We start from the raw sequence: 22011 nt of genomic DNA, 5'->3' as shown, positions 1-22011 counted from the left end.
CTGGTCACTTAAGGGGGTTATCCTTTTGATTTAGCTGTAACCTCTGATAAATAATATACCTCTTGGCACATAGTGAGCCCACATGAAAAGAGAAGTCTTCTTTAATAAATACATCCTTTTAAGATTCAGTGGTGTGGTGCAATGACTAACGAATCGTGGAGGCTTCCTCTGCATAGCCAGTCTTTAAATCCAGCCCACATCAGCAGAGACTGGAAATTGTTATCATCTAATGACAAGTCAGGTATCTAACTGATTGAAATATTGGCTTCCCTCCAATTCCCAATGATTTTGAGTCCATTTTATTAAAAGCATCAGTGTAACTGATACTTCTGGCTTCAGATAGCACACTAGATCAAAAGCATAGATTACCTTGAAAACATGACCATTTTTCCTAGGAATAACTCTCCTTGGCTATCAGTAAGGAATATTCAGACTACTCTGAATCATTGGGTTGAGTTTAGGGGCAGCAAGGCAGGGCACTAGCTGAAACTATTACCAGGAATGTGGATGAAAATTTTTCTTTTCCTGTCATTTAATAGGTCTTCAGAGACTTACCTTTATTTTTAGCATGATATATTCATCCACTCCCTAAAGGGCCAGGAACTTAAGATTCTTTCTCATTATCAGTACTTCTCAGGAAAACCCAGAAATATCCAAAGGAAAATGGTCTCCCTGCTCGGCTGCTTTTATGGGAATCTTATTGGGTGGCAGAGCAGTCCAGGGGTAAGAAGCCTGAGATCTAAGGTCTGTGGCTACGTTTAAACTCAGATCCACAAATGGGTAGCTGTGTGACCTTGGCAAGGTTGCTTAACTTCTGTGGCGGTCACTGACACTGTTCATAGATGGTCAGTTCCCCTCCCCTGTTGGCACCAAGAAGACTGGAACCCTGGCTTCTTTGTGGGTGGGTGGTGCTGTGTAACTAGATCTGGTCAAAGAATTCTGAGCAAAGGTGTCATATGTAACTTCTTGGCTATAGCATTTAATAACCAATACCAGATTCTCCAGAATTCTCTCTTGTCCCTTTAGCACAATGATGAGCAACATTCAAGATGGTAGCCATTCCATCAGCCTAGTAACTACAATAGGCAGAGTCCCCCTGGTGACCTGTGATAGACTTGAGCCATGAGAGAGAAATAAACATGGCTGTACTGAGCCATTGGGAATTTGACAGTTATTTGTTACAATAACTTAATCTGGTCTACCCTGGTTGACACACCTCACCAGATCTTTTTATCTGAAAAATGAGGATAACAGCGGAATCTAGATATTATTAAGTAATTATAAACATTAAATAGGATAATATTGTATGATACTTAGAATAACACCTGGCACATAATAAATTCTTAATATATTTTAGCTATTATATATTATTATTAAGTTATTCTGTATCCTAACCTCATTATTTATTTTTAACAAGTTATTTATGTCTATCAAACAAGTTGCCATATGACTTTGAGAAAGTCAACCTCAACCTGCAATTGCCAGTATGTTAGACTAGATGGGCTATAGTTTTAAATCCCTAGACTTAAAATTTTATGCATCTTTGATAGAAGCACTCTGAGAATCCGTTTCACAGATATTCTTTTGCTTAGGGAAATAAGATGTGTAATAAAACTAAACCTCCTCTTCTCCCCTATTCCAGTCGCTCCCTACCCCCACCTCCTCAAACAATAAGATCTATGTCCTTGTCACAGATTGCTCTGTATCCTGTTCTGAAGCTTTCTGCCCAGGAAATTACATCTGACTTGTAAATTCTTAGCTACAAATTGGTTTCCCAATTTAGGCACCTAAATCCTTAATAGTCCGTCTCCTCTCTCTGTTCTGTTTTCAATATATGCACATAGCAACTTGTTTTATTAATAAAATCTAACTGACTTCAAGCCACAGCCCACCGTGGTCTTTCTTTTGAAAATGTGACTTATTTGGTCCAAAAGGAAAGGATTCTGTCTTTTGTTCCACTTTAGTCCTGGCTTAAGGTGACCACCCTCATACCACCACAAACAACCACTGAAACCTGTCCTCCGACTTCTCTGAATCAGAACTTTCCATGTCTTTATCTTTTCTCCTGTGTGGCTCTGGCTGGCTCCTGCACTGGTCCCAAAGACCAGATGGCTCATATTGTCCAGGCTATGTATAAACCCAATTTGGGAAAGAGGAGGAATCATTGCAGGCATATTGAATTACATGGTGGATCTCATTAGGAATCCTAATATTTCTCCCTCCTTACCTTCTTGATCTCAGAGTCTGTTCTTATAGACCACGTTTTATGTTCTTGTATATAACCTCATGGCCTCATCCCATCCCCAGTGCTTGGTTTATTGCAGATCCTGCTACTATGTTTATTGACTGCCTGGGTGGAGGCTGTTTTTTTATGTCTATCGTTGGCATTCATGTTCATACATGTTCATTATGGCTGTTAATAAAGGTATCATTTATCATTACTTTATGGAGGAAAATGACACTTCCTTATTCTCTTTCAGATTGAAGACATCATCACAAAGATGCAAGATGACAAGACAGGGGGTGTGCCCATCAGAACAGTCAAGAGCTTTCTCTCCAAAATTCCCAGTGTCGTTACAGGTAAACTTTCTCCTTACAAGGTGTTGGTGGCAATAGGAAAAGGCCACTGAAGAGTTGTATAGTGCTGGTTGTGACCTGGGGTGTGTCTAAAGATTTGTGAATAGTAAAGATGATACATTCAATGTGCTTCTTAGACAAAGTCTAGTTGTGGTCATGGTTTCCAGAAGAAGCTGCTCTTTGCCAATGATTAAGGATGGTTTTGCCATGACCACCCTTCCGTGTATAGGTTGAGGCTTCTGGAAAGAAGCTCATTACTGACCTGAATAGCCCATCAGCAATTTAGCCTACGAGATGTACACAAGCACAGGCGTATTAAAGAAATGATTTTAGATTTAAATAAGCTTTAAGAAAGTCTTATGTTCAAATTCTACCAAATGCTTTTATTTTTAAGTTTTTCAACTGACTGTATTTGAACTCTTGGAAGAAGTGGTTTTAGAATATTTTTTCTGCATTACTTTGGGGATTTGGTGTGTTTTGTATGCTTGGACATTTCTTCAAAAATTAATTATGAAGTATATCAAACACATGGGTATAGTTTCAAGTATAATACTAAAATAGGCCACATGTGTCTACCAGCCTGCTTCCTAAGTAACACATCACCAGTATCTTAGGCCCCTTATGGGCCTAATGGATGACATCTGCCTCCCTTCCCACAGTAGGTAACCTCTATCTACTCTTATCCTGATCAGTTTGTTGCCTTTCTTCATAATTTCACCACATAGGCTTGTATCGTATCTAAACAAACAACCAAATAAATTAAGATAAAATTTTAGAGAGTTCTCTCATCATCAAAATCTAGTTATTTGCTTTCCAAATTTGGGGAGCCAGAAGGCTTCAGTTTCTACTACATACTTATAAAATAATTAAGATAAAAAATCCTGACAACACCAAGGGCTGGTGAGGCTATGGAGCAACTGGAACGCTCACACATTGCTGGTGGGAAGGTAAAAACTGTGGACATTTCTTATAATACTAAACAAATGCTTACCTTATGACCCAGCAATCCCACTCCTTGGTATTTATACAAGAGAAACAAAAACGTGCACTCAGACAAAAACTCATTAAGTATTTATAATAACTTTATTTGTGATCTCCAAAGCCCAGACACAACCCAAATGTCCTTTGGTGGGTGAAGAAAGAAACAAACTGTGGCACACCCACATTCATCAATAGAAAGGAGTGAACTGTTGATACAGGCACCAACTTAGATAAACCTCAAAGTTATTTTCCTGAGGGGAAGAAGCCAGTCTCAAAAGATTACATCCTGTAGGATTTCATTTACATGACATTCTAAAAAATTCCAAAACTACAGTGACAGAGAACAGATAGATCAGTGGTTGACAAGGATTAAGAACTGGGGAAGGATATGATTATAAAGGGATCGCACAAAGGAATTTTATAAGGTTACAGTGGAACTATCCTGTATCCTGATTGTGGTGGTGGTGGTGACATTAATCTATACATAGGTCAAAATTCATAGAACAGCATACACACAGCATACACACACACACAGAGTCAATATGTGTATGTTACCTTAAAAAATAAATATACTCAACTGAGGCACGCATAAGTATCCTAACTCATTATTCAGACTGTCACTGTTTAAACTCAGGTACCAAATAGATCTGGATAATGAAGGTTGATTGTATTGTTAGTATGCTCTAATTTTGAAATTTTTCTAAATGGAATTATAATATTGGCTATGATATATTATTTTTTCATACACTTCTGGATTTTGTTTGATAAAATGTTGTTTAGGATTTTTAATCAATTTTCACGGGACGATGTGTTTATTGCTTTTCTCACTTACCCTTCTTGCTGCTTTGGGTATCAAATTTATGTTAGATTCCTAAGATGAATCATGGAGTATATTTCTTTTGTTGATATAGTAGTGTTCTCTGAAAAAATGTTTTTCTCTTTAATCTAGATTTTAGGTGTTTACTTTCAATTATTTTATTTTTTTATTTCTTGAATTTCCATCTGGTTCTTTCTCCAATATACTTGGTCATTCATTCCACACATATTTCTTGGGTGTTTGCTATTCTAAATATTGCTGGCCAGTGGGAATTCAGAAATAAATGAAACAGCTAAAAGTTTCTGTTCTCATGGAATTTTAGATTCTAGTGGAGGAGACAACAAAATAAATAAGAAAAACCCGTAGAATTTTAGGTAATGATAAAGGTCAAAGAGAAAAATAAAGTATGAAAGGTAGATGATGGAGTCACAACTCTGAAACAGGTGGCCAAAAAAGAATTCCCTGAGAAGGTAACATTTGGGTAAAGATGGAGGGGAGATGAAGGATTGAGTCATGCAGATATTGAGGGAAAGAGCATTCCAGAAAGCAAGTGCTAACTCTCTAAGGCAAGTGTGTTCTTGCATACAGAGGAACTAAGAAAAGGGACCCAGAGTAGAGTGAAAAAATGAAAGGGCAATAGGGATGAAGTCAAAGTGATAATGGTGACCATGATCATGCAACCTCTTGGTCACTATAAGGCCACTGGAGAACTTTAAACATGAGCTGTCATGTTCTGACACAAGATCATTATATTGCATTCTGCATACCCTGGGGAGTCAGGAGACTGTGGCAAAAGTGGTAGTCAGACTAGGCTATCAGCATGGGAGACGTGTGAAGTGATCAGATTCCAATTCAAGTTTGAGGGCAGAATAAACAGTATTTGGGGAAAGATTGGATGTAGGATATGAGAGAAAGAAAGGAATCAATGATGACTCTGCGCTTTTGGTTTCACGCAACTGGAAAAATGGAGTTGGCATTAATTTCGATGACGAAGACTGTGAGTGGGGAAGGGGGTGTTTCTTTGTTTAGCTGAAGTGTAAGAAATTAAAAGGTCCATTTTAGACATGCTAAGTTTTAGGGACCTACTAGACATTCAACTGGAGATGACAAGTAGGCACTTGGGTGTGTGGATCTAGAATTTAACGGAGAGCCTGAACTGGGCACATAAGTCATTAGAATATAAGTGATATTTAAAGCCATGGGATTAATGACCTCACACCAAGGGATTGAATGTAAACAGAAAACAGTCCAAGTCCTACAACTTGGGATATTCTAACATATGAGGGTTATGGAGAGACAAAGAAATCAGCAAAAGAAAGTGAAAAGGAGCAGCTGGAGACAAAGAGGAACATCAGGAGGACATGGTCTCTTGGAAGCCAGATTTTCTAGAAAGTGCTTCAGGAAAGAATATGCCAAAAGCTGCTGATAGTCATGTAAGATAAGGACTGAGAATCAACCATTGAATTTAGCGACAATTGAATTCAACTGCTGACCTTGATAAGTGCATATTCCATGAAGCATTTGGCAGGGGAGAATGGCAAAAAGCCTTATTGGAGTAGGTTCAAGTCAGAATGGGAGGAGAAATATTTGAGGTAGTGAGTATAATTAATCTTTGAAGGAGTTCTCCTTAAAAGGAAGAAATGCAGGAGGATCTAGACGGGTGAATGAAGTCAGGACACGTAGGTTTTTAAATAATATGAAAGTGACAGTATGCTTGTATGATTAATGGCAATGACTCAATAGGGGGAGAAAAATGGTGCAGGAGATGGAGGAAAATTTCAAGAAGTGATATCATTGAGCAGGTAAGAGATTGAATGTAATGCAAGGCAATTGGGGAGCTCTAGCTAAAAACATGTACAATTCATTCATAGGAAGACAAATGGAGGTGCAGTAGATGCACAGAGGTACAAATAAGCATGATGGCGGGAGGGGGGAGCTTGTAGTAGTTTTCTTTTCACTGCTTCTATTTTCTTAGTAACATGAAAAGGAAAGAAGGTAGAGATATTAGGTTTGAGAAGAGATCAGAAGCCATGCAATAGTCGTCTAGGGGTCTAAAGAGATTGACTGGACTAAGGAAATAGAGTTTTGACTGTGAGGTAGCATTAAGGACCCTCTTGAGATTATTAATATTTATGAACTTAAAGAGAGGCAATTTCTCCAGCCACATTTAGCTCTCTGGGTTTGGACGTGTATCAGGTAGAAAGGTGGACTTAATTAAGGCTCTCGCAAGTATGAAGAGTATGATAAATCAAGGGAAAGGCAAGAGAGTAACTGAAATGATTGACCATTAAATTTTAACTGAGCAAGGATGGAAGTGAAACATGAGATGGGTGAGGAATAGTGGAGAGTAGTCATGACCATAAACTGTAGGTCTAGTGGAAAAGAGTTTTGGAGTTGGAGGCCAAAGTAAGAGAGCTGGAAATGTAGGGGATGGTGTTTGGATAGCCGAATTTTTTTAAAGGGCATTCTTCTAGGTTTTTTAGATTTTTTTATGTTTATTATTTATTTTTGAGAGAGAGAGAGAGAGAGAGAGAAAGAGAGAGAGGGAGAGGGACTGAGTGGGGAGGGGCAGAGAGAGAGGGAAACACAGAATTTGGAGCAGGCTCTGGGCTCCGAGCTGTCAGCACAGAGCCCGACGCAGGGCTCAAACTCACAAACCGTGAGATCATGACCTGAGCCAAAGTTGGAAGCTTAACCAACTGAGCCACCCAGACATCCCTAGCAGAATGTTTGAAATTGGGATTATGGGAGTAAGTGACTGAGATAGAATAGAGGGCAAGATCACTAGAAGAGAGGAGGTCAAGGAACCAAGGGGCCATGATTTGGGGAAACTGGGCTATGTGGGTATTGAAATCATGACTGGGGGATAGTTAGAGGCAGTGATTGTGAGTCTGTGGTTAAAATCTTCATGGAATAAGAGACAGAGGCCTAGGAATCAGTAGATGACTTCACAACAAGAGGAGTAGATGACTTAATCTGATGTCATGAGAGTCAAAGCTAAACGTTTTTTTGGAGAAGAGGTGGGGAAAGAAGACATGAGAGGCTAGAGGGTCACTTACCTGCCTTCAAATGCCATGGTGTGTAGAGCATGGGAGAGAAAATAGCCACCACCTCAGAGAGCCACAGGGAACCAGAGCCCACTGAGAAGAAAAAGATGAAAGGAAAATTAACTGAAAAGGATGAGGATATGAAAAATTTTATTTAGGATTGACCATGAGCTCCAGAGGGCAAGGAAAAGCATTTCAGGAAATGATGCATACATGACCTGGGTAATTAATGTCCATTATTGCTATGTACCAGGCACTAGAGTAGTCACAGGACGTGTAAAAATAAATGAAAACCTGATCTCTGCTTTTCGAAAGCTGTTAATCTAATGAGAGAAACAGACACAGGTAGACCAATAATTATATGAGCTATGTATTCTAATAGCAAAATGAACAAAGCCCAGAGGAAAGAATTGTGAGTTTTCCTTGGGTAAGTCTAGAACATTTCTCTAAGGATGTATGTCATTTTTTTCAATGTTTATTCTTGAGAGAGAGAGATTGAGCACAAGCAGGGAAGGGGCAGAGACAGAGGGAGACACAGAATCCAAAGCAGGCTCCAGGCTCTGAGCTGTCAGCACAGAGCCCTACACGGGGCTTGAACCCACGAACCGTGAGATCATGACCTGAGCCGAAGTTGGACGCTTAACCAACTGAGCCACCCAGGTGCCCCAAAGGATGTATATCAGCTTTTATTGCTACATAACCAACCATCACAAGTCATAATTATTTTTTTATTTCTCATGATCAGGATTGTTTGAATTGGCAATCCAGGTGGTTCTCCTGCTGTTCTCACCCATGAAGCCCTAGTCATCTGATGGTTCAATTGAGACTAGAGGTCTACGATGACCTTACTCATTTGTTTGGTAGTGGTGCTTACTCTTAGATGGCACTTCAGTTCTCTTCCATATCACCTTGTATCCCTCCCCCAGTAAGTTAGACTGGGCTTCTTCACAGCCTGATGGTCTCAGAGTTCCAAGGGAGAAAACTGCAAGGTTTCTTAAGGTATAAGCTCCAGAACTTATGCAATGTCAAGTACACACAATCTGTTCTTCAAAGCACATCACAAGACCAGCCTAGATTGAGGAGGATGGGGAAACCAACTCTACCTTCTGGTGTAGGAGTAGAATGCCACATTGACATAGGGAGACATGACTCTTTGGAGGTCATTATTATAATGATCCACCACATGAAATAATTTTAGAACTGGATCTTAAACATAAGTTGAAAACAGAGGAAGGTCATTCTGGGCAGAAAAAATAGAATTTTCATGGCCCAAATGCATGAAAACTATGCCAGGTTGCAGCAAAGATGAGCTTGCTTATGTGGTTGTAATTTATTTTTTTATTACTTTTTTAATGTTTATTTATTTTTGAGAGAGAGAGACAGAGCATGAGCAGGGGAGGGGCAGAGAGAGACAGGGAGACACAGAATCTGAAGCAGGCTCCAGGCTCTGAGCTGCCAGCACAGAGCCCAACGTGGGGCTCGAACTCATGAACCATGAGATCACGACCTGAGCTTAACCGACTGAGCCGCCTAGGCATCCCATGTGGTTGTAATTTAAAACACACTTATGTGTGTACGTGTTTGAAGAGAAGAGCACATTGGCAGAACACCCAGAGGAATTAAACGGATGTGAGACTTAATCTTAATAATGGATTATAAATGAACTTGGCTTATAGACTTTATCCCAAAGGCAACGGTTTTAAATAAGAAGGACATCACATCCATGTGTTAGAAGCAGGAAGAAACAGGGAGTGTAAAGACTAGTTAGTGAATCTTTAGATGGAGGAGTCTAAGCAGGAAATAAGAAGGGCTGTGTTAAGAATAGCCACAGTTGGGGCGCCTGGGTGGCTCAGTCGGTTAAGCGTCCGACTTCAGCTCAGGTCACGATCTCACGGTCCGTGAGCTCGAGCCCCGCGTCAGGCTCTGGGCTGATGGCTCAGAGCCTGGAGCCTGCCTCCGATTCTGTGTCTCCCTCTCTCTCTGCCCCTCCCCAGTTCATGCTCTGTCTCTCTCTGTCCCCCCAAAAAATAAATAAACGTTAAAAAAAATTTTTTTTTAAATAAAAAAAAAAAAAGAACAGCCACAGTATCAGCTGGAACCACAGCTTTAGAGCCACATCTCATTCAATCTTCATGAAAATCCTATAAGGTAGGAACTGTTACTATCTCCATTTTACGGGTGAGTAACCTGCTAATTCAAGAGCCTAAGTTACTTTTCCAAGGTTACACAGCTAGTCAGTAGCAGGACCTCTGCCTCCAGGGCCTACCTGTGAAAGAATAGTAACTATAAGATTCAAGACACCTGAAGGAAAGATAGAATGTAGAATTGATAGGACTTGGTGACTAGATGCGGGGCAAAGGGGAACTCATTCAAAATAGGATCCCAGTTTACATGATGGATTGAATACATTCATCTTTTTCTCTTTTGAAACCCCACAAAAATCAAAATAAAAAGGATTTTTAAAGATGCAATCCCAAAGTTGGAGGCCATTATGGTAACAATCCAATGTGAAAAGTGAACATCCTTGGATTAAATATCCTTGAAAAGATAATCCAGTACAAAAACAATCAATGCCTCGCTCTCCAGATGTGCACCTATGTGAGAGACTCGTGGAGAAATGTTTCCCAATGCAGACAGTAACAACAAAATTCAGAGATCTGAAAAGCAGACAGGTACATGGTAGCTGGCACAGCTCTGAAGCAACCATCACTAGTCAGTGGGAAAAGCTAAAAAAATTAAAAAAAAAAACTCAATTTATATGATAGAGTCCTCAAGAGTCTCAGACACTGGTAGTTCTATCTAGTTAGAATGCATTTGGCCAACATACTCACCTTCTCCTTAACCACCACTGCATGGACAAATCACTAACTCAGTGCCTACTGTTGAGCACCATCAGGTCCCACACTCCCAGCACACCTCAGGCTGGAGTTGAGGTTGTCCCTAACACCAGTTAAACTCCAGGACAAAAGGTAAATCTCATGCTCAACCTGTTCAAAGTCTCAAACATGATATTCAGCCAGCACCTGCTGTGACACAGAGAACGGCTAGCAATTGGAATACAGGAACCTCATTTGGCAATGTCAAAAAACACAGAAGAACTTAAGTCTGCACCAGTGGGTATTCAGCAGCCACAGACTGAAACAGAATTTAGCTGTAAGGTTGTTGGATGGAGCCACAGCTGTAGCCAATCCTATGAGCAACATGTTTAAACCCATACCCAGAGTGCTAGCACCAACACAGAATCCCAAGCTGTTTACCTCCACCAACCATCTCTAGAGAAGAACCTGGAATGATATTTTCGGAACACATTATGCCTCTTCACCTTCCTAAAGTTACAGGTACTAGAGTAGAGAGCTACATCCAAAGAAAATCTAGATCGCTGAGACCTTCGGGTACCAAATCCAAGGTGGAAATCCACAAATATATGGCCACTCCGTTACTGTGCCCATGGATATTTTGTGTACAGAACAGTAATCACCCCATATGGCAACTCCCCCCCCACCCCCCAGGCATCAGCCTCCATCAATCTTTCTAACCTTTAGTGAAATAGCCAATCACCCATCACAAACCAGCAGATACCCTTTCACACATTTTGGGAGTTTTGTCACCAACATTGGAGATTCCCCTTCATGAATAACAGCTGGGAGTAGCTTTCTCTCTTCTGTATCAGGAGGACCCCATTTCCTCTGCAAAGATTAGAAGGTAAACATTTTAAATGATGGATGAAATGAGTCTTGTGTGACCAACGCAGTGTTTCTATCTCTTGCATTGCTGGACAACCAGCTGTCCATACTCACATGTGGCTACCACCTGAATAAAACAGTGACTACAATGAGAGAAGGCATGAAGATGGAGACAAATATCACAATAATGAGAGTCCTCTGGTGAAGTTGGGAAGTATGAGATTCCTCCCAGATGCCATATTGATGAGGGGTATGTAAGGTGTGTCTCAGTGCATCCAAGACACCATCACTAAAGAAGTTCTAGAAAGCTACTCATTGCCACTTTCTCAGAAGCATGGTGAAAACCAAAGATGAGAATAACATTAATCTGAAAGTATCCCTGCTAGAAGGACCATCTCTGTACTGTCCAACAACTACCCTGAGTTGAGAATCTTACCAACTTACCAAGTCATATCAAAGATAAATAAGAAACAACTGTTAGTGACCTACACCGAGTAAAGAAACTAATACACAGGAGGGGCACCTGGGTGGCTTAGTCAGTTGAGCATCCAACTTCAGTTCAGGTCATGATCTCACGGTTCGTGGGTTTGAGCCCCACGTTGGGCTCTGTGCTGACAGCTCAGAGCCTGGAGCCTGCTTCGAGTTCTATGTCTCCCTCTTTCTGACCCTTCCCTGCTCGTGTTCTGTCTCTCTCTCTCTCTCTCTCTCTCTCTCTCTCTCAAAAATAAAAACATTAAAAAAAATTTAATACTAATATACAGGAATATGCAGATATGTATGTTTGTAATAAATCAAATGAGTGAGTCTGGGTGAGAAACTCCAAACTTAAGGTTCTAGAATATAAGGAAAAGGCCCCACATAAAGAATGTATTTTTTTAAAAAAATCAACATTGGAATAAAGGAAAATATACAGACCTAGTACATAGACTAACAAAAAGAATTTGTGAGGAATAAGGGTGTGGGTTATGGGAAGATATAAAAGCTGAACATCGAAATAAAGAAAGCTTTCTACAATTCACAGGTGTCATTAAAGGGGTCCCTGACACCCAGTGACACAAAAAGGTCAGAGTTGAGTGGATGTTATTTCTTTCAGAGGAGCCCCTTTGAAGTAGGCTTTATGGCACATTTGTTTACAACTTTCCTAATGTGTTGGTGTCTATCAGTTGGAATTGGTGACACAAGAGGGGACAGGCATTTCTTGACCTTCCATCTAACAAATCAGATTTATCTGGTTAACTTATGCAGGACCCATAGAGAGCCTGGAGAAAAAGTACCTATTTGGATCATTTATGCTGAAAGTAAAACCTTTTCCTGTCATGTTACTCTGTTCCTTTTCTTCTAGCCTTGAAATATATGTTCTAACCTTTTTGGTCAGATCTTTATTAATAATAATTATTTAATAAAAATAGATATAATGATTTTTAAATTCCAATGTAGTTAACACACAGTGTTATATTAGTTTGAGGTATAGAATATAGTGATTCAACAATTCCATACATTTTCAGAGCTCATCAAAGTAAGTGTGGTCTCAGTCCCCTTCACCTATTTCACCCTTCCCCCACCCCCTGTAGCCATCTGTTTGTTCTTTGTAGTTAAGAGTCTGTTTTGGGGGTTTGTCTCTTTTCCCCCCATTTTTTCATTTGTTTTGTTTCTTAATTTCTACATCTGAATGAAATCATATGGTATTTGTCTTTCTCTGACTTATTTTGCTTAGCACTCTACTCTCTAGATCCATCCATGTCATTGCAAATGACAAGATTTCATTGTCTTTTATAGCTGAATAATATTCCATTGTATATATGTACCACATCTTTTTTTTTAATTTTTTTAAATGTTTATTTTTGAGACAGAGAGAGACAGAGCATGAACGGGGAAGGGTCAGAGAGAGAGGGAGACACAGAATCTGAAGCAGGCTCCAGGCTCTGAGCTGTCAGCACAGAGCCCGACGCGGGGCTCGAACTCATGGACTGTGAGATCATGACCTGAGCCGAAGTCGGACCCTTAACCGACTGAGCCACCCAGGCGCCCCGTACCACATCTTCTTTATCCATTTATCTATTGGTGGACACTTGAACTACTTCCTTAATTTGTGTCTATTGTAAATAATGCTGTGATAAACATGGGAGTACATATATCCCTTTGAATTAATGTTTTTGTATTCTTTGGGTACATGCTCAGTAGTGGGATTACTGGATCATATTTTAATTCTTTTTTTAATTTTTTGAGGAAACTCCAGTACTGTTTTCCAGAGTGGCTACACCAGTTTGCAATCCCACCAACAGTGCAAGAGGGTTCCTTTTTCTTCACATCCTTGCCAACACTTGTTTCTTGTGTTTTGTATTTTAGCCATTCTGACAGGTGTAAGGTGCTATCTCATCGTGGTTTTGATTTGCATATCCCTGATGATAAGTGACATTGAACATCTTTTCATGTGTCTGTTGGCCATCTGTATGCCTTCTTTGGAGAAATGTCTGTTCATGTCTTCTGTCCACTTTTAATTGGATTATTTCTTGTTTTGTGCTGAATTGGATACGTTCTTTATATATTTTGGATATTAACCTATTATTGGATATGTCATTTGCAAATATCTTCTCCTATTCAGTAGGTTTGTCTTTTAGTTTTGTTAATTTTTTTTCTGTGAAGAATTTTTTCCTCTGTGAAGAATTTTTTTCTGTGAAGAATTTTTTTTCTGTTAATTTTTTTCTGTTCAGGAGACATATCCAGAGAAATGTTGCTATGTCCGATGTCAGAGACATTACTGCCTGTGCTCTCTTCTAGGATTTTTATGGGTTCAGGTCTCACATTTAGGTACTCAATCCATTTTGAGTTTATGTTTGTGTGTGGTATAAACAAGTGTTCCAATTTCATTCTTTTGCAGGTAGCTGTCCACAGTTTTCCCAGTATAATTTGTCGAAGGGACTATCTTTTTCCCATTGAATATTCTTGCCTCGTTTGCTGGAGATTAATTGACCATATAATTGTGGGTTTATTTCTGGGCTCTCTGTCCTGTTCTGTCGATCTACGTGGCTGTTTTTGTGCCAGTCCGTAGTGTTTTGATTACTACAGCTTTGCAGTATAACTTGAAATCTGAGTGTGTGATACCTCCAGTTTTGTTCTTCCTTTTCAAGATTGCTTAGACTGTTTAGGGTCTTTCGTAGTTCCATACAAATTTTAGGGTTGTTTGTTCTAGTTCTGTGAAAAATGCTGTTGGTATTTTGATAGGTATTGTGTTATATCTATAGATTGCTTTGGGTAGTATGGACATTTTAACAATATTTGTTTCTCCAATCCATGAGCATGGAATATCTTTCCATTTGTTTGTGTCGTCTTTTCTTCTTTCATCATAGTTTTATGGTTTGCAGAGTACAAGTCTTTCACCTCCTTGATTAAGTTTATTCCTAGGTATTTTATTATTTTTGGTGCAGTTGTGAGTAGGATTGTTTTTCTTAATTTCTCTTTCTGCTGCTCCATTATTAGAATATAGAAATGCAATGGATTTTTGTATATTGATTTTGTATCCTGTGACCTGATTGAATTCATTGGTTAGTTTTTTGGTGGGGTCTTTAGGGTTATCTATATATAGTATCATGTCATCTGCAAATAGTGAAAGGTTTACTTCTTCTTTATCAATTTGGATGCCTTTTAATTCCTTTTTCTGTCTGGTTGCTGTGGCTAGGGCTTCCAGTACTAAGTTGAATAAAAATGGTGACAGTGGGCATCCTTGTCTTGTTCCTGATCTTAAGGGGAAAGCCCTCAGTTTTTCACCATTGAGTATGATGTTATCTGTGGGTTTTCCATATATGGCCTTTATTATGTTGAGATATGCTCCCTCTAAAATAAAGGCATTTAATAAAAATAAAAGACTTTTATTGGCCTGACCATATCAGGATAGGATGGTAAAGGTGGCACTTTTACCCAGTATAAAGACTTGAGGAAGTTTCAGATTTGGGAGCAAAGACACAGGATCAATCTTAGTCACGTTGAGTGAGAGGTTTTGAAGGGACATTTAGGCTGTATTATACAGGAGACAGTTGGAAGTGAGGAACTGAAGTCCTGGGGAATGTTTTTCATAGGATATATGGATTTATGAATCATCATATCCTAAGTGGCAAGGGGTTTTGGGCTCATGATGCAGTTCTAAGATTTGTACATCTTCATGAATAAGCTCTATACCAATCTATCACCTACCCAGCCTGAGATAACACATCCCCGTATTCTATGATTTTGAGTTTGAAATTTTCCTGCCAATGTGAAGAAATTATCTTCACTTCTCAGATTAAAACTCATGGGCAAATTCATAGATGTTGCTAGAATGAAGCGAGTGAAGGGGTGCCCATGTCTGTGGGTTAGACATCTTGGGTTTGGGAAGGTTACCCCAAAGAGTAAATGTCCTGAGAAAGGGAATGAATATGGTTAGGAGAAAAAGAGCAAACGTAAGAGATACCCATTAGAATACGACCTCTCCCTAAGAAGTGAAAAATTAAGAACTAAAAGATACAAGGTTTAGAAATAAATGAACTTCAGGGAACACAGATAGAAAATAGGAGAGAGAAGAAGTAGCGAAACAAGGAGTAAAAAGAACCCAAGATCAAAAGCCAAGGCTCATTGGCTTTTGGGGGCAAGGCTTATTCATAAGAAATGAAAATCTATGCCAACCTATCTCACCCTCCAGAGGCTTGGTATTTCTGAGCAAATTGCACCCAGAAAAGGCACCTCATGATCACCTTAACCACTCCCTCTTTAGGACAACAGATCAGTGTCCTTGGGTCCTCCCATTTTGTTTTTTTTTTGTTTTTGTTTTTTAATTTTTTAATGTTTTATTTTATTTTTGAGTGAGCATGAGCAGGGGAGGGGCAGAGAGAGAGAGAAAGACACAGAATCTGAAGAGGCTCCAGGCTCTGAGCTGTCAGCACAGAGCCCGATGCAGGGTTTGAACTCATGAGCCGTGAGATCGTGACCTGAGCTGATGTCAGATGCTTAACCGACTGAGCCACCTAGGTGCCCCTTGGGTCCTCCTTTTTGAATAGTAGTCATCTAACAAAGATGTTGGAGCTAAGATGATAAGGTTTCTGAGTTTCCAAGTTCCAGCCTGCCAGTTCTATCTACTCCCCACTTGCCCTGCATGTGACAGACACATCCTGGGCCGAATGCCTGCCAACTCCAGGAAACTAGCCAGATTGCACGGCCTTGCCCAGCTGTCATAGACAGTCATTCCAGGATAATTCTCTGTCACCTAAATGTCATGAGGAATTTTCCAGGGACTTTAAAGATTATTTTCTTCCAGCCCACCCTCAGAAACACAATTTCCTAGCATGCAAGAGCCATAAGATTCATCTAGTCTCACTTATTCTTGCAGATAGGAAAATTGAGTCCCAGAGACATGATGTAATGTGCTCAGAAATCACACAGCTTGTTAGGGACTGAACCAAGATAGAATCTGGGTTTCATGCTACCTTTGCAATGCTGCTTCCATTACTTCATGCAAAAAGTTATAGACTCTTGAATTGGAATAGTTTAGATGACGGATGCATTCCCCCTGAACATGAGAATCACTTGGGTAACTTGTTAAAAAGTACAGATTCCAGGGCCTCCCCAGGGGTCTGGGGTCTATTTTTAACGTCTTCCCAGATTATCTAATACAACCTGTCCGAATTTGGGAATCAGTACAAGCACCACATTCCTGGCAAGTACTCTCCAGCCTCTGCTTTAATAACCAGCAATGATGAATGTCATCATCTCTCATTTCATCTTCAGACAACTTTGGCTTTTAGGACAAACTTCTTCCTTATGATGGATGGAAACTTACCAACCTCCCCATAGCTTCAATCCATTAGTCCTAATTCTTACATTCTGTATCACAAAGAATAGAGGAATGAATTTGATTAAAAATACATCCACCTAGCTCTTCCTTAGGAATTTTTATTATACAAATAATTTTCAGACGATATGCTGGGTATATATACACATAGTTTTATTCTGCTTATCTCAACACGTTTCTTCATGTGTACACATCTATCTCTTTTTGTAGTTCACAAATTTATTTTTAATGGCTCTATGTTGACATAGACATTTTAAAGTGTTTTTCTTATGGGTTCTTGGCAATAGAGTTTGGGTGATAGAGCCTGGAGATGTAAACTGCTTCAGTGATGTGCACTGGTAAATGTGTGACCTTTGACCCTCTTTGGGCCTCAGTTTCCTCATCTGTTAATTGATAAGTTTAGATTAAACAATGTGGTCCATGTCGACTTTGCGTATGAAGGCCTGTATGAAGTTACTGCTTTCCACTTAGTTCTTTTGATGTTCTGACTGAATCTAACCCTGGGTTAATCTAGACCATCAGTTTTCTCTTAAACTGTGATGCTTCCAGATGATAAAGTAAGAGAATCTGGTTAGAAAACCTGAGAGTTACCCCAAAATTAATCAACATTCTTGGTCTTTGTTACTCTCCTTCTGCTCCTAAATCACTGAGAGGAAGAGGAACTAAAAAAATGACTTAGAGACAATTGGTTGGGTGCTATAGGAGGCTGAATAGTAGCTTCCAAAGATATCAGTCCCTAATTCTTGAAACCTGCAAATGTTACTTTATGGCGATAAAGGGTCTTTGCATATGTGATTAAGTCAAGGCTCTTGAGATGGGGAGATGATCCCAGATTATGTGAGTGAGCCCTGAATGCACTCACATGTATCCTTGTAGAAGAGAGTCAGAGAAAGATTTGATACAGACAAAAGAGGAGGTCATGTGATCACAGAGTTAGAGGTTGGAGTGACGTGACCACAAGCCATGGAATGTGGCAGCCACCACCAAAATCTCCCTTAGAGCCTCCAGAGGTGGTGTGACCCTACTAACCCCTTGTGTTTTGGCCTAGTGAAACTGGTTTCAGACATCTGGCCCCCAGAACCATAATAGAAGAAATTTCTGTTGTTTTAAGCTACACAGTTTGCAGTGGTTTATTACAGCAGCCATGAAGAACTAATACAGGGCCCAGATTGCACTAAACACATTGTAGCATGAAAAAAATGACAGAGTAAGCGATGTCTTAGAAGATTGTGGTGTTCTAGGGGCGCCTGGGTGGCTCAGTCGGTTAAGCATCTGACTTCGGCTCAGGTCATGATCTCATGGCTTGTGAGTTCAAGCCCCACGTCGGGCTCTGTGCTGACAGCTCAGAGCCTGGAGCCTCTTCAGATTCTGTGTCTTTCTCTCTCTCTCTGCCCGTCCTCTGCTCACACTCTGTCTCTCTCTGTCTCTCAAAAATAAATAAAAACAGTAAAAAAAAATTAAAAAAAGAAGATTGTGATGTTCTTGATTGAAAAAAAGGCAAAAGTCTATAAATATTTTTTCAAAGTTTAATGGAAAATATAAATTATAATATTCATCCTGAAAAGAAATTGCACTGACATGTACCTATATAGTATAATTACTCAATGAGTAGTTAGCTTAAATTACTTCATAATGCTATAATACAAATTTTATTTGTTCTTGTCTCAATGTAGATACATTTTATATATCCTGAATATTGCTATTATTCCTGTATTTGTGATGAATTCTATTCAATCCATTATTAGTATATAAATATCATTTATTTTTTAATTAGTATGCCAGAATTTATACATGTGTACGTATTATTCCCTTCAAATAGTCACCTTGAGAAGTAGCATATTTATTTTAAGAATGCTGCCATTGCTTTCATTATTTCCAGAATTTCTCTCTGATAAGAGGTTATAGAGCTTCTAGAATTTGCTTAAATATCCTCAACAGAAGCAAAGCCACAAATCTGTATCCATATCCATATGCACACACATACATAGATATTGTCAAAATAGATGCTCAGTTTTCTGCTTTGGAGAATAGGGAACTAGTCTACTCAGACCAACTGTCTAGCTGAGAGCAGCTCTAAAATCCAGGGGAAAAAATAAACTTGATGTTATTGGAGAGTTAACAAGAGAATGAAGAATTACTGAGCCAAGATTCATGATAATGTGAAAATCCATAGATATCATCCTGGCTTGGAGGACTATTTACACCATGGGGAAATTTGACAATCCAAAGAGGCAACTGGAAAGCTGAGAAGTGCTTTTGATAATATAATGGGAGGAGGATAACTAAAATTGGAGCTGAAAGACCACTGAAGATGGGGATTCTGGTAAATTCTCCACTCTTTGGATCAAGACTCTGAAAGGCTAAAAGTGAAGTAAAAATACTCAATCTCCACACAGAGTGAGGACCAGCTCCCAGTAACTGACACAGACCACAAAAATCTAACTTCTTGACATTGGTGCAAAGTGATCCCAGGTTGTTAGTGCCCTTTGGCACTGGAAGAAGCAGAGAATTTTATTCTAGTCCTCCAATTATTTCTACCAATGACTTTCCAAACATAAGGGGACATGGTAACATGAATGAGAGCTCATAGAAACAACAGATGATGGAAACAAACTCAAAGGAGCTCCAGACTGAAATGATCTGACACTAAAAGGATTGTCATGGCTGTGTTCAAGAAGATGGAGAGCAAAGAAGAAAATTTCAGCAAAGAACTGCAGACCATAAAAAACAAAAAAAACTTATAGAACATTTTTGAATGGAAATTCTAGAACTGGGTAAACTTAATAACCAGGATTAAGAAGGGAGTGTATGGGTTTAATAGCCTATTAAATGTGGCTGAAAAGAAAATCACTGGACTAGATGGTCGTTTAGAAAAAAAAATGAAGAGGAAAAAGATTTGAGAAGAAAGGGCGAAAGGTATAGAATATATGAGAAAGTGAAACGTGTTTCGTTTAATGGAGTCTTCTATGTAGAAAAGAGAGGGAATGAGGCAGAAACAATGTTTGTAGAGTTGACTGAAAATCTTTCCAAAATTAATAATAAAAACCACTAGCCCACAAAGTCAGGAAGCCAACAATCCTACAAAAAAAAAAAAAAAATTACAGCTAGATAAATTATAGGAAAACCACAGAAAACCAAAGACAAAGATACAAACTGTAAGGACAGCAAGAGAAAAAAAAAATCAGATCTAACTGTAAAAAAGCAACAATTAGACCAACAGCTAGTTTTTCTGGAGGAACAGTGAAAACTGAAAGACCATAAACTGAAGGCAAATAATCGTTCATCTAAAATCCTGTACATAGCAAAATTATCCTTATTCCAACAAATGTAACAGCTTAGATAAAAAGTAAAAATTCCTTGACACACAAATTACCAAATCTGACATACAAAGAATCTTAAAGTTGAATAGAACATTTCCTGTTTAAAAGAATTGAATTAAAAGTTGAAAATGTCCCCACAGACAAAAATAGGTCAATTGACTTCCTAGAGAAATTGAATCAAAGATTTAAAGGAAGAAATACCAGTTCTACATTGAGAAGTGAGAGCACTTCCCAGCTCATTTTCTGAAGCCAAGATTATTCCGGTACCAAAAACAGACCAAGACATTACAAGAAAACTATAGTCCAATGTCTCTCATGAAAACACATGCAAAATGTTAAAACAAAATATTAGCCAATTTGAATCAAGCAGTCTTATCTGTCAGGAGTTGGCAAATTTTTCCTTGTAAACCGCCAGGTGGCAAATACTTTAGGCTTAGCAGTCTTCCTTGCAATTATTAGGACTCTGCCATTGTAATGCAAAAGAAGCCATAGAGAATATGCAAATGAGTAGGGCTGGCTGTATTCCTATGCAACTCTATTGACAAATATACATAGAGGCTATCCTTGGCCTACACTTACTTGACTTGGGTGTAGCTCATAAACAAGACATTGAGAAAAAAAATAGCAGACGCAAAAAGATATATGCAGTACAGTTTCATTTATATAAAATTCAAGAAACAAACTATGGAACAATAGTATTGAGGAATATAGAAGAGGTGGTAAAAATAATAAGAAAAGCATGGAAGTAACTACCATTTACTACTAAGGGACAGTGAGTGCATTACAATTGAGACCATACATCTTGGGAATGTTACAAAAAATTTTTAAACCTCAGTTAATGGTGACATGAATGTTTTCTTTCAATTTAAACTGTGTTGGGTGTGTAATGTTTCACAATAAGAAATAGTTTCTCTTTTGTTCTTTATAATAAAAAGCAATTTCAAGTCAGTTTGATGAATAAGGTCTGGGGAATGCTAATTGCCAATGCAATTTTGGTTTAAATAAGATCTGACTCTGAATAAATGAAGCTGGGTTTCTTGTTGTCCTTATAAACTTGTTCATGAGTTTATTTCCAAAGAGGATTTCAAAAAACATTTGTAGCATAGCCAATACTGATTGAAATAAGGGTGTAGCCTCTCAGGGGCCTGGCCAACTCTGAAAAGGACAATGCTTAATTAAATATTGACTAAGCTGTGTTTGCCTTAACAAATATAACTCTACTAACACATTTCCTTTAAATGTATGCATTTTAACTTTCTTCTGATGAAGTTCATTTTAGTAACAACATCCTGAAATCCTGTCAAGTTATAATTGTGAAAGCAAAAAGCATAACTGGTATTCTTGGCTTTTGTGCCATTAAAATCTTACTCTAAATGTCACATTAATTCATCTTTTTCAAATTTTTCCTTGTTTGATTTTTTTCCTTTGAGAAGAAATGCTAAGTGGAATGAAAGCAGAAAAAGATAGCTCATTTATTAAAAGCGAAACTATACCACACAACCTCTAATGTGTTCTCTAAAAAAATTTTTTTAAACACTTCTATTAAAAAGTCTGTCTCAGAGTGAGATAAAATGTAAGAAGAGAATGAGTCCGCATTTATTGTAACTGATCCAGGGTCACTGGTTTCTTTTCTAAAGAAAGAATCGGGAAACCACTGTGGACACCATCTCCTGTAACAAAGGGTGTTGGGCTAGCAACAATGACTGTTGATTTCACTGAATCCAAAGACAGAAAAGCAAACCCTGTGATGGCTAGATGTGTTGCTGGT

The 22011-nt window shown here is 38.8% G+C and overlaps 1 protein-coding gene across 8 annotated transcripts in view; it reads left to right on the top strand.

The window, feature by feature from the left end:
• The window catches only part of RGS6 (regulator of G protein signaling 6), a 535425-nt gene that overhangs the window by 355992 nt on the left and 157422 nt on the right, over positions 1-22011 (top strand). For 7 of the 8 annotated variants that reach the window (XM_047079801.1, XM_047079805.1, XM_047079804.1 and 4 more), the window contains exon 1: positions 2487-2580. In XM_047079801.1, coding sequence (XP_046935757.1) covers positions 2502-2580 — 79 coding nt within the window. In that variant the 5' untranslated portion in view covers positions 2487-2501. Of the gene's footprint in view, positions 1-2480; positions 2581-22011 lie in introns of those variants that run through there. The other variant, XM_047079799.1, reaches the window with a different exon arrangement.

The sequence above is a fragment of the Lynx rufus genome, unplaced genomic scaffold (genome assembly GCF_022079265.1).
Source record: "Lynx rufus isolate CCGP_SWC_20201006 ecotype Redwood Valley unplaced genomic scaffold, mLynRuf1.p SCAF_17, whole genome shotgun sequence".
NCBI classification, from domain to species: Eukaryota; Metazoa; Chordata; class Mammalia; order Carnivora; family Felidae; genus Lynx; species Lynx rufus.
This window is presented reverse-complemented; position numbering and strand designations above follow the sequence as displayed.